The sequence below is a fragment of the Emydura macquarii genome, unplaced genomic scaffold, assembly GCF_026122565.2.
Source record: "Emydura macquarii macquarii isolate MOO-44397 ecotype Brisbane River unplaced genomic scaffold, CSIRO-AGI_Emac_v2 contig_2473, whole genome shotgun sequence".
NCBI lineage: Eukaryota > Metazoa > Chordata > Testudines > Chelidae > Emydura > Emydura macquarii.
The window spans coordinates 515,102-529,602 of record NW_027132610.1 but is presented as its reverse complement, the minus strand read 5'-3'; the positions used below and the strand labels follow the sequence as shown (position 1 = coordinate 529,602).

General features: G+C 42.8%; 1 protein-coding gene across 2 annotated transcripts in view; it reads left to right on the top strand.

Moving 5' to 3' along the window:
- The window catches only part of ALKBH8 (alkB homolog 8, tRNA methyltransferase), a 67,331-nt gene extending 65,424 nt beyond the window's left edge, over nt 1-1,907 (top strand). For both annotated transcript variants that reach the window (XM_067562795.1, XM_067562796.1), the window contains one exon: nt 1,173-1,907. In XM_067562795.1, the coding sequence (XP_067418896.1) occupies nt 1,173-1,742 (570 nt within the window). In that variant the 3' untranslated portion in view covers nt 1,743-1,907. The remainder of the gene's footprint in view (nt 1-1,172) is intronic.
- Nucleotides 1,908-14,501: the final 12,594 nt, after the last annotated feature.

Here is a 14,501-nt window from a genome sequence, read left to right as displayed (position 1 = left end):
TAATTTGTATTGCAGTCGCTCTGAGAGTTGACAGTCAGAGATTAGGGCCTTAATGTTCTAGGGTTTTAGAGGTTTTAAATCCTTAGAGATTTTTAAGGTGCAGCTTGGCAAAGCCCTGGCTGGGATGATTTAGTTGGGGTTGATCCTGCCATAAGTGCAGGGGATTGGACTAGATGACCTCCTGAGGTCCCTTCCAACCCTAATCGTCTATGATTCTATGACAGAGAAGTGACCGAGTTTAGTATGAGGATGATCAGCAGCCAGAGCACACCAGCTAACCTGATGCACTTCTGCTCCTCCCTAGAAATTGTCTTCATGTACTTTCCCCTCCTTATCAGCTGCCCTTGCTTCTCCAGTCACTTCCCATTGCTTGCTAGGTGCTGTCCTAGGTGATAAGATTGCAATATATCTGTATTACAACTCAAAGACTTCCTTAGACATTAGACTCTGCAATGGTATTGCTATCCCTGCAATTTTCCCACTCTGTGCAGATCCCTGGGGCATTGTTCCACTTTCCCTTAAGAATTTGCTTTGATTGTATAGACACCTGTGCTTCATTTTGTTCTTGTTACAATTAGTGACATTTGAGAGGAAGATCCTGGAGTGTAGGACACAGTAGACATGGATTAAATTCCTGGCTCAGTCTGAGACTTTGTGCCTCAGTTCTCCATCCATAAAGTGAGGATCACAATACTTTGTCTGTCTTGTCTATTTAAATTGTAAGATTTTTGTGGCAGGGATTGTGTGTTTGTACAGCACCTAGCACAGTGGGGCCTGTATCTCAATTGGCACCTCTCAGTGCTACTTATAATAAAAATAAATAAAATTAATATAGCTGACATTTCGACATGTTGTAGACAAAAAGTAGTTCCCATACAGTTTTGGACTAGCCTATGTGTGAAGTGGTTGACTATATTATGGATGAATTACTCCCCTGCCCCTTTACTCATCATCAGCCACTAGTGGGATGTATGCTCATTTGTATTAGGCTAAGAACACATAACCAAAGAGTAAGATGGAAAAAAATCTCTCCAGTCTGTTTTGTACCTGGGGGGAGAGCAGGGAGGAAACTTCTGTTCATTGCAGTCATAGTGTTGCTGTTGGTTCCATTTCACTTTGTTCCTGCATATGTACTAACTTCAGACATACTCACTGAGTCTTTTCATTACTAGGAGAGAAGACTGGCTGCTGTCCGTGAATTAGCGCGGCTTCTAAGGCCTGGCGGAAAGGCACTCATTTACGTCTGGGCAATGGAACAAGAATACAACAAACAGAAGTCAAAGTACCTTAAGGAAAAGAGAGCTAGTAAAGGGAAAGAGGAGGAAATCAATACTGATGGGGCCTGGGGATTGTTCAGTGATCAAATGCATGACAACGGTAGCCAAGACTCAGCATGTTCTGACCGAGTCCATAATGACTCTAAGGACAAAGACGGCAATGCAAAGCAGGAAATGGACACCAAGCTGCCTGTTCATACTAACAGAACGTCCTTTCATTCTCAAGATGTGCTGGTTCCCTGGCACCTGAAAGGTGGCACTAACAAGAAAGGGGAATGCGTCAAAGCCCTGCAGCTTCCAGCTGGTTCTAAAGAATTGCAAGAATTCAATCCTGTTTTCAACCGCTATTATCATGTGTTCTGTGAAAGAGAACTGGAAGCAGCCTGCAAAACACTGGATTGCATAAGAATTCAAGAGAGTTACTATGATCAGGGAAACTGGTGTGTGGTTCTTGAAAAGCAGTAACCCACTACACTTCCTCCTGTGCATCTGAAATAGATGCTATTTTCAGCCTAAATCTTTGCCTATGATAATACTCTGCAGAGGCATTTTAAAACTCATCTTGCAGTTGTTACTGCCTTTAAAATTGTACAATAAACACTGTTATTTTAAGAACGTTAGCCAAGATTAGATGCTGGTAGTTGTCTCCTTATGTTACTAAAATGATGGCAAAATTTGGTATTAACAGAGAAATTTATTTTACATTTCACAGTAATGAAGAGAAAGAAAGAAGGAGTGAAATTCTGACCACATGAAAGTCAATGGCAAAATTCCCATTGACTTCAAGGGGCCAGGATTTCACTCAAGGTATGTAGTTTTAAAGACAAAGAGCCTGATTCTCCACTCTGTTATGTCAGTTTTATGCCAGTGTAACTGAACTGACCTTGGTAAGGGTAATACACTGCACTACACCAGAGCACAGAACCAAGGCCATTATCAGGAAATTAACTACAGTGTAACATTATGGATTGGTGAAGCAGAAGGAATGTTAAGTTAGGCAGTTTGGCAGAAGGTGTAGAAGGGACATAGCATTACTAGTTTCTCATTTTCTTACATTTTGTCTTTAATAAAGTTTTTCTTTAAATTCCCCATTATTGACTGTCCATTCGTGCAGTTGGAGGCTGAATGTAGCCTGGCCGCAGGCATTTTAACCACTGTCATCTAGACTTAATCTATTCTAGCATTGCTACTATTAGTGGATCTGCAATGGTGGAAAGTGTAGGCAGACACTTCGAAACCTTTCACTCAGCATCCAAATGTTGCAACTCAATGTTTCTCTAAGATTAAGAGAAACTAGCAATGGTTATCCCAACAAACACTGTTAAAGGTGGATGTGAGAAGATGTGATGATGTCAGTCCCTAATGACAGGATGCTGCTATTAGCAAGATTTATGTTATGGTAATAACTAGAGGGCACAAGTGGGTTTAGGACACCATTGTGTGTGGTACTATACACAATAGTCTCTGCTGAAAGAGTTTTTAATCTACATACACAAGAGACAGACAAACAGAGTTATAGAGAAGTGAAGTGAATCACCCAAGGATACACAGCAGGTCAGTGACAAAGGTGGGAGTAAAACTCAGGTCTCCTGAGTCCCAGTCCAGTGCCCTAACACTGGAGCATGCTGCTTTTGTAACAGTAGTATTTGTGCTACAGGGTGGGTAGCATGGGCGGTATCTCCAGAGCACACCATTAACTCCTTCCTTTCCTGGTCCAGTATGGGGTTTGTCTACCCCTCACAATAAGTAATAGTTGTAATCTGTGAAATTCATGGCTGTTTCAAAATAGTCTAAAGGTTTCTACACATTCTAGGCTGCTGCCATGGGCAGCAAGTGCTACGATTACTCACATTAATTTAGAGTTGTAATTGGGACACTTACACACTACAGCAATAATGTTATTGGGGTTAATATTTAGCCAGCAGGGCAACTAACTGGGAGGGCAACATGATCACCCTTGAACAGGTCTGACATCCACCCCACAGAGAGCAGTGCAATGTATGTACAATGTGGGGTCACACACACACACACACCTCGTTATTCAACCTGGCAACATTCTGCCTGCCCAGGGTGAGCTTTTTTTTTTTTTTTTTTTTTTTTTTGACTGGTAAGTAAAACCATGTAATTTGTTTTCATTCTCCCTCTCAAGGTAAAGGTTTAGGTGAGTAGATTTTGTGCCTTGGCTGGTAAATTTCTCATGACAACTTTGCAAGCTGGTACCCATGAGAAATTCACAGCATGGTGAGATTATGACAACAGAGGGCTGCCTCTTTTCCTTCATTTTTCCTCCTTTCCCATTTTTCCCTCTTCATCTTTCCTTTTCCCTTACTCTTTAGTTCCCCTCCTCCATTCTCTCTTTCTATTTCTTCTTTCTTACCTTGTCATCTTTCTCCTGTCCCGTTTCCCCACCCCTTGTTTAGGCCAAGGTGTAGGTTTCTAAAGGGCAACCTGCTCACATATGCATTTGAACATAGCGCTAATGACATTCCATCCAATAGAGGACAGCGTTTGGAAGACATCAGGTATTCATTACTGATTATTTTTAAATTGCTATGGACAAGCCTTATTGATATATTTGCAAACGAAGAACATTTAGGGTGATGATCATGGCATGTCGACAGTGAAAATGTGATGGATATTACCATTTAACTTAACAGTTCATTATATGCACAATATCTGCTGCTGTGGAAAACAGCTATGCATAACAATTGATTAATAATCTAGCATGTTTTATAGAAGTAAATACCCACTGGCATATTTTAATCTCTTTGGCTCAGATTTTCAAATGCTCACCTCCTTTTGTGACACAGGGCAGGGACTATCTCCTTGTTTTATATTCATAGCGGTTCTAGCACAATGGGTCTCAGGCCTACAGGTGCTACCATAATGTAAATAATAAATACTTATTACGGCAACTGAGATCGTTTGAAAATTTAACCCCAATTATGAATGCTGACTCCTTTCGAAAAATCTGGCTTGTACCACTCCAGTGGTCTATTCTGTGATATGGCTCCTCCTATTCACAGGCATTCTGTGACTTCCTCATGGATGTTTTTTACTATTGATATTGCAAAGAGGTTTTGGTCTTTGGAGGTGCTTTTCTTTTGATGAGCTGCTAAGTCATCAGTCATCCCATGTGCCTATTACTCCTAGTTATTCAGGATCCTCTGTCTGCATGTGCTTGTTCTAATATTCTCCAAGCTAATGTAAGCTGAATGCCTTTCATTTTCTGATTCCATACAGACTGCTTGGTCATTTGTATAGCAATGCCCAGGCTGCTGCTGACACATGACTGCTGCATTTGCATTTCCATACAGATGTGTAATTTATTGGCAGGAAATCAAGCACTGTTCAAAAAGCTACCTAAAGTGCTGCTGTAAATCTCAATGCTCACTTTGTGCTCCACTTGTGAGTAGCATGTGAGTAGTCCCATTGGCTTGAGTTTGAGCCTGTGCTTACGTGCTTTGCTAGACTGGTGCTGAAGTGCTCAGCCCATCACAGAATTGAGCCCATAGGAGTACACCATGGACCTCGTTCTAAAAAGTAATACATTTTCTCAGGGGCTTTTACACCTCCCCTGGAATGTTGCTGCACCCTCTCACCTCGTAGCAGAGAGTATGTGTTTTGGGGGAAATGAGTAGGCAGCAGCTCACTTCTGGTTTTGTGTTAAGTGTTTTGTTAGGCCTTGAGGCACTGGAGCTATAAATGAACAGGCCAGAATTAAGATTCCCTCTCAGACCACTTTTACCCTGGTGAAACTCCATGGACTCCTTCTTGCATGAGAAGGGAATCAATCCCAGAATTTGATTATTAACGATGTGATTACCACACTAAGAAACTTTGAAACCCCCCCCCGCCAAATAAGCCAAATACCTGTTCAGGGTATTCCTTGTATACTAATGCACTTAGAGGATAATTGTTCAAGATGGAATTCATCAAACAAACTGGAAAGATGCCAGCTGTTCTTCTTCAACTGATGGTCCCTATTGTATTCCACTGAAGGTTATGCGTCTGGAGCCAGAATTTTTCAAAGAAGTATTCCTCGCTGGTCTGTGCATGCGCCCTTGTACTGCCTTGTGGTTTCGCCTGAAGTGATATAGGGTGGGGCGGACCGCCCGCATCTCCAGTTCCTTCTCACTGCCACAGGATCCGAGTCGGAGCTTCTGCTGTCCCTCACCAAAGTGTACAGGTGAAAGGTCTGACTCCACAAGGTGCTGAGTACCCTCCATTCCCACTGACCTTAATGGCAGTGGAGGATACTCAGGAGCTGTGAGGATTTGAGGAATTTGTTTGTACAATTTATGGATGCTGGCTTATATTATGCAACTATTACTATGAAAATTGCTGTATCGTGGAATTTACGAGGGGCTGACGGCCAGTAGCATGTACTCCCACCACACGAGAGACAATGGAGAGCAATTGACCATAACATCTGTACTCTGACCTAACAATGGGTAGGCTGTGGCTGAAGCCTAGAGAACCAGTTTTCTCCCTCACCTTAACAGGCGGCTGGTGTTTAGAATAGTGGAAAATCCCCAGAATCAAAACAAATAAATCAGAGGGTGGTGGGGATATATAAAGACGTGGACACAGGAAGCTTTGGGCTGGAGGGGAAGAGCTAAGTATGCTACCTTAGTGGGATAGCTGGTTTAGCTGTGGGACCAACCAAGGTAAGAGAGAGCAAGCTGCCCTAGAGAGAGGGAGGCTCCATGACTGAGAGGACAAGCCATACACTGAAGCAGAACCCTGGACAACCCCACAGGACTGACCCCAGCGCCACGAATACTCTGGAGTGGTGAGGAAATGGAGGCAGGGAAATGTGTGTAGGGTTTATTATTTGTCTAGATCTGCGTACTACTTGTGTGATTAAGTACTGAGCAATATCTTAGAATCCTATGCACAGTCTGTGTGTTGTGTTCCATCCACAACATACCCCTGAAGAATTAACCTGTGGACCCAGGACACCCACATGCCTGGAGTTCTGGGAAAGGGTATGTTAAGCTATGGGGGAAGTCTGAGGGGTCAGGCCAGTCCCAGAGTCTAGGCAGTTGGACTGTGGGGATTCAGTTTCAGGAGGGGGCACTAGACAGAGGATCCGCACCCTGAAAGTGTGTCTAGAAGCCTCAAGACAGGGTCAGTACCTGGACTCCATTTAGAATTCAGAGGTTTAAAGTACAAAGTATCCAGCAGTTGTTCCTTCACAACAGTCTAGTGCAACTTTTCCAGACTATTGTACCTCTTTCAGGAGTTTGATTTGTCATGTGTACCTCAAGTTTCACCTCACTTTAAAACTACTTGCTTACAAAATCAGACAGAAAAATACAAAAGTGTCACAGCACACTGTTACTGAAAAATTGTTTACTTTCTCATTTTTACCATATAATTATAAAATAATTCAATTAGAATATAAATATTGTACTTACACTTCAATTGTATACTATGTAGAGCAGTATATACAAGTCATTGTATGAAGTTTAGTTTGTACTGACTTCGCTAGTACTTTTTTATGTAGCCTGTTGTAAAACTAGGCAAATATCTAGATGAGTTGATGTATCCCCCCTGGAAGACCTCTGTGTACCCCCAGTGGTATGTGTACCCCTGGGTGAGAACCATTGGTGCAGTATCCAGGAAGAGGCATTCAACTGTCCCATTGACCTTACTGTTTGTTGAGGGTAGTCAGAATCTCAGACTCATAGACTTTCAGATCAGAAGGGACCATGATCATCTAGTTTGACCTCCTGCACAGCACAGGCCACAGAACCTCACCCACCCACTCCTGTAGTAGACCCCTAACCTATGACTGAGTTATTGAAGTCCTCAAATCATGGTTGAAAGACTTCAAGGTACAGAGACGCTGCCAGCAAGTGACCCGTGCCCCATGCTGCAGAGGAAGGCGAAAGTTGTCACTCACCACCTCCCAGGATTGGATCTTTTGGAAAAGATTTCTTCAGTGAAGGTGAGGCAATCTCCTGTGATGCTCCAGAAAATAAATGGGCACTGAAGGAGAAAATGACAAGGCGGAATGACGGTTAAGAGGTGACAGATTTATTACAGAGAGGTGGTGTGAAGGGCTCTGGTTTGGGAGGATAAACTTGAAATGCTCATTACAAAAGAGTGATTTGCCAGCCACAAGCACTCTTCGTAACACTCCCTGCCCCTCTTTTCTTCTGGAAACGTAAGGAGCTGAAAGGCTTTAGGATCAGGAGTCTGAGTTCAATGGCTAAGGCTACATGGTGCAGTGGTTTTCACACTAAGTTCCTTTTGAGGGTTAATTAAGTGACAAAACTGCATGAATTATTGTCATTATTATTATTCATGAGAAACCTATCAGTTGAAAAGACTAAGGCCTACCGCTACACACCCATGCAGTGGCTGTTAATTAGGCTTATTGGCTGATCCTCACTGAATGCTCCAGAGGAGGATGGAAATCACCCAAGACAATGGGGGAATGTTCCTTCTCAACCCCAAATTTGACAGTCGATTTAACCCTGAGCACGTGAAGACAAATGCTCCGTACTCCACACCTCTAGTTCCCAGCCTCCTCTTGAGGGGATAACATGGCAGCCACACCCTTCTTTGGTGTTCCAATGCGTGGTGACAGACCCACTGCACTCTGGGGCCCTAATACAGGAAAGCCCTTCAGCATGTGTTTAATTTTAAGCATTGAAGTCAATGGGATTATTTTACACGCTTCAAGTTAAGCATGTGCCTTGATGCTTTGTTGGTTCAGGGTCTAAAGGGCTGATCTGGCAAAGAGTTGAGTGCCTGCACTTCCCACTCAAGTTCCTAAGGACAAAACACTCCTTAATTTCAATGAGGTCAGGATTTTACAATCAGTACTGAGGGCACTCATTCTATAGATTTGGGCCCTGATTCCTTTTTGGAGGTCTGATCATGGCCTGGTCAGATACACAGTAGATGCTTGTTTACAGCGACATCTAGTAAGCGCAACCGCTGCTTATGAGCAACATTTCCCCATGGAAAACTGCATGATGGGGGATCTTTGCTCCAGATGTTAATTAACTGCTGAGCTGGGTGTGAGTTATCAGACCAATTCTAGTAATGAATCCTTTATTGGTATCCAAAATACTGAATCTGCCTGACTGTATTGTGAGCTCCCTTGGAGTAACATCGCCTACCGCCAGGAATGATCAGTTCCTATTGTCCAGCCTAAACAAAAGAACTCTGGTATACTCCCTTGAGCCATCGTTTACCCATAAACAAATCTAGTGTTCTCCCTTGAACCATTGTTGTTTCCCTACAAAAACCCCTACCCAAGTTCAAAATTTAGTTCTGGTGCTTGGATCCAAACGCTGCACCAGTTCCACTGGGACTTCACCTTTTTCTAACTGAAATACCTTCCCTGATCGTGTTGGGTGCTCTGCCTGTCTCAAGCACTCTGGACCCTAAGATGAACAGCTTGTCTACCCAGGAACCTTCGACCGGTTCAAGCTGCACTGAGTGGTGAGACCCCCAACTCTCTCTCTCTCTTTCTCTTTGGTTAAGCCCACTCTCTCTCTCTCTCTCTCACTCCAGGTATAACTTTCTAACCCTGCTTTTGTAATCAACCTTGGGCTAGATTTCCCCAATACCCGATTTGAAACCATGTAATATTGTAACTGTTTGGTTTGTTTGTCTCTCCTTGTATGGGTATTACTACTAGTATCATAAGTTTTATATACCTGGCAATAAAATAACTTTTATAATCAAGCTGGTTGCCAGACTCTCTGTGAACTTCGTTTATTCTTTCATGTTCTTGGCATCCCTATTTTGCTCTGCAGCAACACTCCTCTTACCTAAGCCAAAGATCCCTGTAATACTCAAAAATCCTGTGGGGTCTGCTCATCAAAGGAGTTATTACTAGGACAAGTGTAACATAAGATTGGGGGAGGGTGCTGAGTCTGGAGCATATGAGGGTGTCAGCATGGAAGTACTGATCTGTCCTGCCTGCTCAGATGCTCTGTTCTATGCTGTGGCATATGAGGGTGTCAGTTTGAAGGTGCTAACTGACCCTGCCTGCTAAGACATCACAAGCAGCACATTGATAAAATTACAGAGACCCCAGAATGTAACCCTAACAAATAAGTGCACCCCAAGGTGACGGGAAAAGTAGATTTTCTACTTTTTCTAAATTTTCTTTTTCTAAACATTTTCTAAATGTTTTGGAACTTAAAAATGATTTGGGTTTAGTTTTAAAACCAGGGGAGGATTCTTGAGAGATTTATTGGAAACATCAGTACATACTTGGGAACATATTTACTGTGGATTATCCTGAACACCCCCCAGAAGTGGACACTTTTCATAGCCATCCAGCTGATTACTTTTATGGGAAATTTCAAACTCAAAAAGTTCACAATGTTTGAAATCAACCTATTTTCTGTATTTTTGTGAATGTTGCCACAACATTTTTATTTAAATTTTATCAATTGTGTTTGTTATTATGTTCAATAACAATTTCAAATATGATTTTGATTAACTTTCACAAAAAGTTGAACATTGTGAAGTAGATAGGGGTTTTTTTTGGTGTGTGTGAAAATTTTCATTTGTCAAAAAAAAAAAGGCTGTTTTTTGTTTAAAAAAACCTTTTGGAGTGAAAAATTTCAACCAGCTCCACTTATAACCCTTCCCCCACCCCAAAATAGTTTTCTGTCCATGTATAACCTCATTTTAAGGGGCTTGCCTAACTTTAACTATGTTTTATTCTATTAAAATGAAAATTAAATAAGTTGATGCAGAAAACTAAAGAAACTTGTTCAGGCCTCCTCAGGTCAAATAGGGTTAGTTTGTTCGATAAAATCTTTTCTGTTCCATCTATCTTACATTGGCCCCATTACCATCAGAGCTGAGCACCTCACCATCTTGAAAGTGTTTCTCCTCACAACACTCCTATGAAGGTGATATTATCCCCATTTTATAGATGGGAACAAAGAGGCACAAAGAGACTGAGTGACTTACCTGAGATCACACAGGAAGTCTGGCAGAACTGGGAATTGAAGCTGTCTCTCCCAAGTACCTAAATGAGCTAACCACTGGTCCATCCTTCCTGTAGCACCAGATTATCAACGGGCAAGCACGGAGCAGAAAAGATTGTACAGAAAGCAGACAAGATCCTCACACAAGAAACCCTTCCTTGGGTTTCTTGGCCTGCTGACTTTTCTGTGATCCAGCATTTTCAGTGGATGATATTTTCCTCGAAAAATATTTCTTTTGTTGAGATATTTTTATTTACTTTTACTGCTACATTGGCAAGTTTTTAATGAGATTTCTCAAAAACAGAGAAAAAAGGGCCATGACAGCTGAATTGCAAATGGATAATATTTGAAATTCACGCAGTGCTGTGTTAGCAAACAGAGTTCTAACTTCTGTTTCTATCTACTGAAAAAGTTCTTGCATAATGGGTGGGAAATTATGAAATACAATGCCAACTATCCTAGGAATTCTAACGTAATCTTTCCTCATAAACCCTCCCTGCTACCTCCTTTCTTGATCACTGTGGACATCTCCCCCATCCTGCTTGCCCCTCAGCCCTGTAACCTAGGTGTCATTTTTGACTCAGACCTTTTTCTAGGTCCTCACATGCAGGCTACATCTAAATCTTTAAGATCCTTTCTGCATAACGTCTCTAAGATAAGGCCTTTCCTGCTCATTGTTGTCGTTGGCAATCCCTCAGAGTCAAGGATGATCTCATCACAGGTTTTATTTTATCTGGGTCCTTCGGTGACTGAGGAGTCTGGTCCTTGAGCTGCAGGCTTTTGGCAGATGTTGCAGGTGCTATTGGAAGGCCACAATTGCTGCATGACAGTTGTCAAGCCTTTCTTTTCTGGTGTTTTTCTGCAACCATATTGCAAGGTGGTTTTCCTCAACAGTGGTCATTCCTTCACTGACAAGTCTTTGCCAGTTAGCCCTGTCTTGGGCTACTGTCTTCTGGTGTGTGGTGTCAATGCTACATCTCTTGTTGTTGGTCTTGAGGGTGTCTTTGAAGTGTTTCTTTTGGTCTCCCTGTTTCCTTTCTCCTTTGGTAAATTGGACATACAACAATTGTTTTGATAGGTGTGCATCACGCATGCAGACACAGGGCCTGCTCCACCTCAGCTGGTGCTGGATAATTAGGGCGTCAATACTGAAAACGTTGGCCTCTGTGAGGTCACTGACGTTAGTGTGGCAATCCTCCCACTTTATGTTGAGGGTCTTCCACAAAAAGTGCTGGTACTGGCATTCAAGGTTTTCAGGTGTTTACTGTAGGTCACCCAAGTCTTGCAGCCATAAAGGAGAATTGGGATTACCATTGTTTTGTAAACTAAGAATCTAGTGTGTGTCTTGATGTCATGGTTGTTCAACACCTGGCAAGACAGTCTTCCGAAGGCAAGGCTGGCACAGTGGATTCTGTGCTGAATCTCAACGTCTATGTTTGTCCTCTGTGAGAGATGGCTACCAAGGAAGGCAAAGTGTTCTACATTTTCCAGTTCCTCTCTCTCAGTATAGAACTTCCTTGCTGGATCTGATGATTGACCGGGAGCAGGCTGGTGGAGAACTTTTGTTTTGCCGATGTTCAGTTAGCCCTAGGCTTTTATAAGCTCTGAAGAAGCAGTTAAAGGAGGATCTATAAACAGTCCTTGAGTGTGCAACTATAGCACAATTATCTGTGTACTGGAGTTCGGTTGTTGTTGCCAATGTTGCTTTTAGTTCTGGCATGGAGGCTAGAGAGGTTGAAAAGGTCGCTGTCAATCTGATATTGGATGCCAATGCCCTTTGGCAGACGGTCTTGGATTAGTGTTTTCATAGCTGCTAAGAAAATGGAGAAGAGAGTGGGTGACAGCACCAATGTACATAGCTAAAACTCTAGTCCAGAATTTCATCATTCTGCGTCTCACTACTGCAACAACCTTTTCTCTGGCCTTGCCAAATTCAATCTTGCCTCACTCATATCCATTCAAAATGCTGCTGCAAAAATCATTTTCCTGTCACTTTAAATTTGACTGTCATTCCTTTCTTTGCATTCCTCCACTGGCTTCCCCTTCTCCAATGCATCAATATAAGCTACTTGCCTTTACTTTCATGATGTTAGCTTCCATCACCCTCTTGTTAAATTTTCAAACAAGCATCTTTGTGCTTTCTCCCATGCTGCCCCTCACACTTAGGAGGAGCTCCATGTAAACATCTGCAAAGCTACCTCACTGTCTTCCTCCAAATCCCTTCTCTTTTGCTCTGATGCCTACAAAAAACTCAAGAACAGTTAGGCTGCTGGTGAGACCACTGCCTATCATTCTGACCAATAGTTTCATTGTTTCTTTATACTACCCTGTTGGTCTGTCTGTAATTCATCTGTTGTCTCTTGGTTTATACTTAAATTATAAACTCTTTGGGGTAGGGGCCATCTTTTTGGTCTGTTTGTGCAGTGCCTAGCAGAATGACCAAGTCTATAGTAATACTACTAATAAATGCACATTTGAAGCATCTGCCAGCACAAAGCATGGTTGCCTTCAATTCTTCCACTTCACCCTTTAATCTTGTAGACTATCATTCCAGTGTCTACAGGCAAAATAATTACAATGAAAGTATGCCCCACATTGAACTTCCATTTTCTGGACTGAGGGATATCCGTCTTGGCCAATGCCAGAAGCAGATTGATGAGGAGGTCTTGTGGAGCCATGGACAGGATGTGCAAAGATGAAGAGACATGGGGATAAATGCAGCCACAACCTCAGAGGAGCCGGAACTGGGGCTGCAACCTGATCCACTCTAAGTAGATGTTCATCACGGTTTCCCTCTCACTGCATAAGGAAGCCAGTGTTGGGAGACTCCATGAACTTTGCCAACGAACACGCACATGCTCACAGCTCCATGGAGGAGCCACCAATTTATATCCCCAGAAGGCCATGGAACCAGAGTGGAGGAAAAGCTTGCTCATTGGGGGTCCTTGTCCTTGAAGGTGATAAGAGATCCCACCACTTCATATCGGGGCAGGACACGGATATTCCTGAGGCACAGTTTGGAGATGGACAGACTGACTGGAATTTGCCCTACTCAGGTGGTGTGATGGAGGAAACTGTGGGACCTGTGGGGCAGGGGCATGATGACTAGCTCTGGACAACCGGGTACGGGGGTGGGGGAGGAGCCTACCTAAGAACTCCGCAAGGAAAGAGAGAGAGGCAGATTGCCAGGGTGGTTTTTCACCTTCTGCAGCATATGGCAAGGTACACGTGGATGGGTAGCTCCATGTGCTGGGCAAGTGTCACAGGGTGCAGCCTGCCGTAGGTCAGTAAATCTCAGTTTCTGGTCCCCTAGTGCACCAGCCTAATCAATTTCTGGTGCACTTTGGGACCTCCAGCACCTATGCAAGAAGGTGGGGAAAAAATCTGCTCTGTTCTATCACATATGGTCCCTAGTAACTGAACATCTCACAATCTTTCATTTGTTTATCCTTACAACACCCTTGTGCAGAAGGTATTATCCTTATTTTACAGATGGGGGAATTGAGGTCCAGAGAGACTACATAATTTGTCTTAGATCCCACAGGGCCTATGTAGAACAGGGACTTGAATCTGGCTTTCCCAAATTACAAGCCAGTGACCTAACCATTGGACTGTCCTTCCTCTTATAACAGGCATCCAGGTAACAGAAAATAAACTACAGAGGAAGATAAGATTCTCACTCAGAGAGACACTTTCATGGGTTCCTTAGGCTTGTAGTCTATAGGTATAGGTATTTGCTAGGTGAGGCATAGGTGTAAGGTAAGGCAATAATGCAATGAGCCTACCAGCCTCATGGCCTGTAAAACAATAGTTTAGATGAATGAATGAAGGCATAAGCCCCAAAAGCCTTAAGAATAGGTAGCTGACCAAAAGTAACACTAGATCACAAGATATCACAAGATAGAATGCGGCAATGACTAAACTGCTGACAAGTAACCACAAGATGCTAGTTTATAGCAGCTTGGGATATTTTAAATTAGGGACATCAGCAGATGTCTGACCACCAGAATACCATGGTAACTAATTGATGCATATGCAAATAAGTTTGAGGTAAAAGGATTAATAACCTATGGGAGAAGGACACACCAACATTAGTAAGGTGCAGAACTACAAATCAGGAAAAAGGGCTGAAACCCCTACTAAATATGCATTAAGCACAGTGGTATCAGTGTAACACATTATAAAAGCTGTATCCTGGCCAGTGTGCCTAGGGAGATGACATGATGATGACCACTGAGGATGGTGAGAGGAA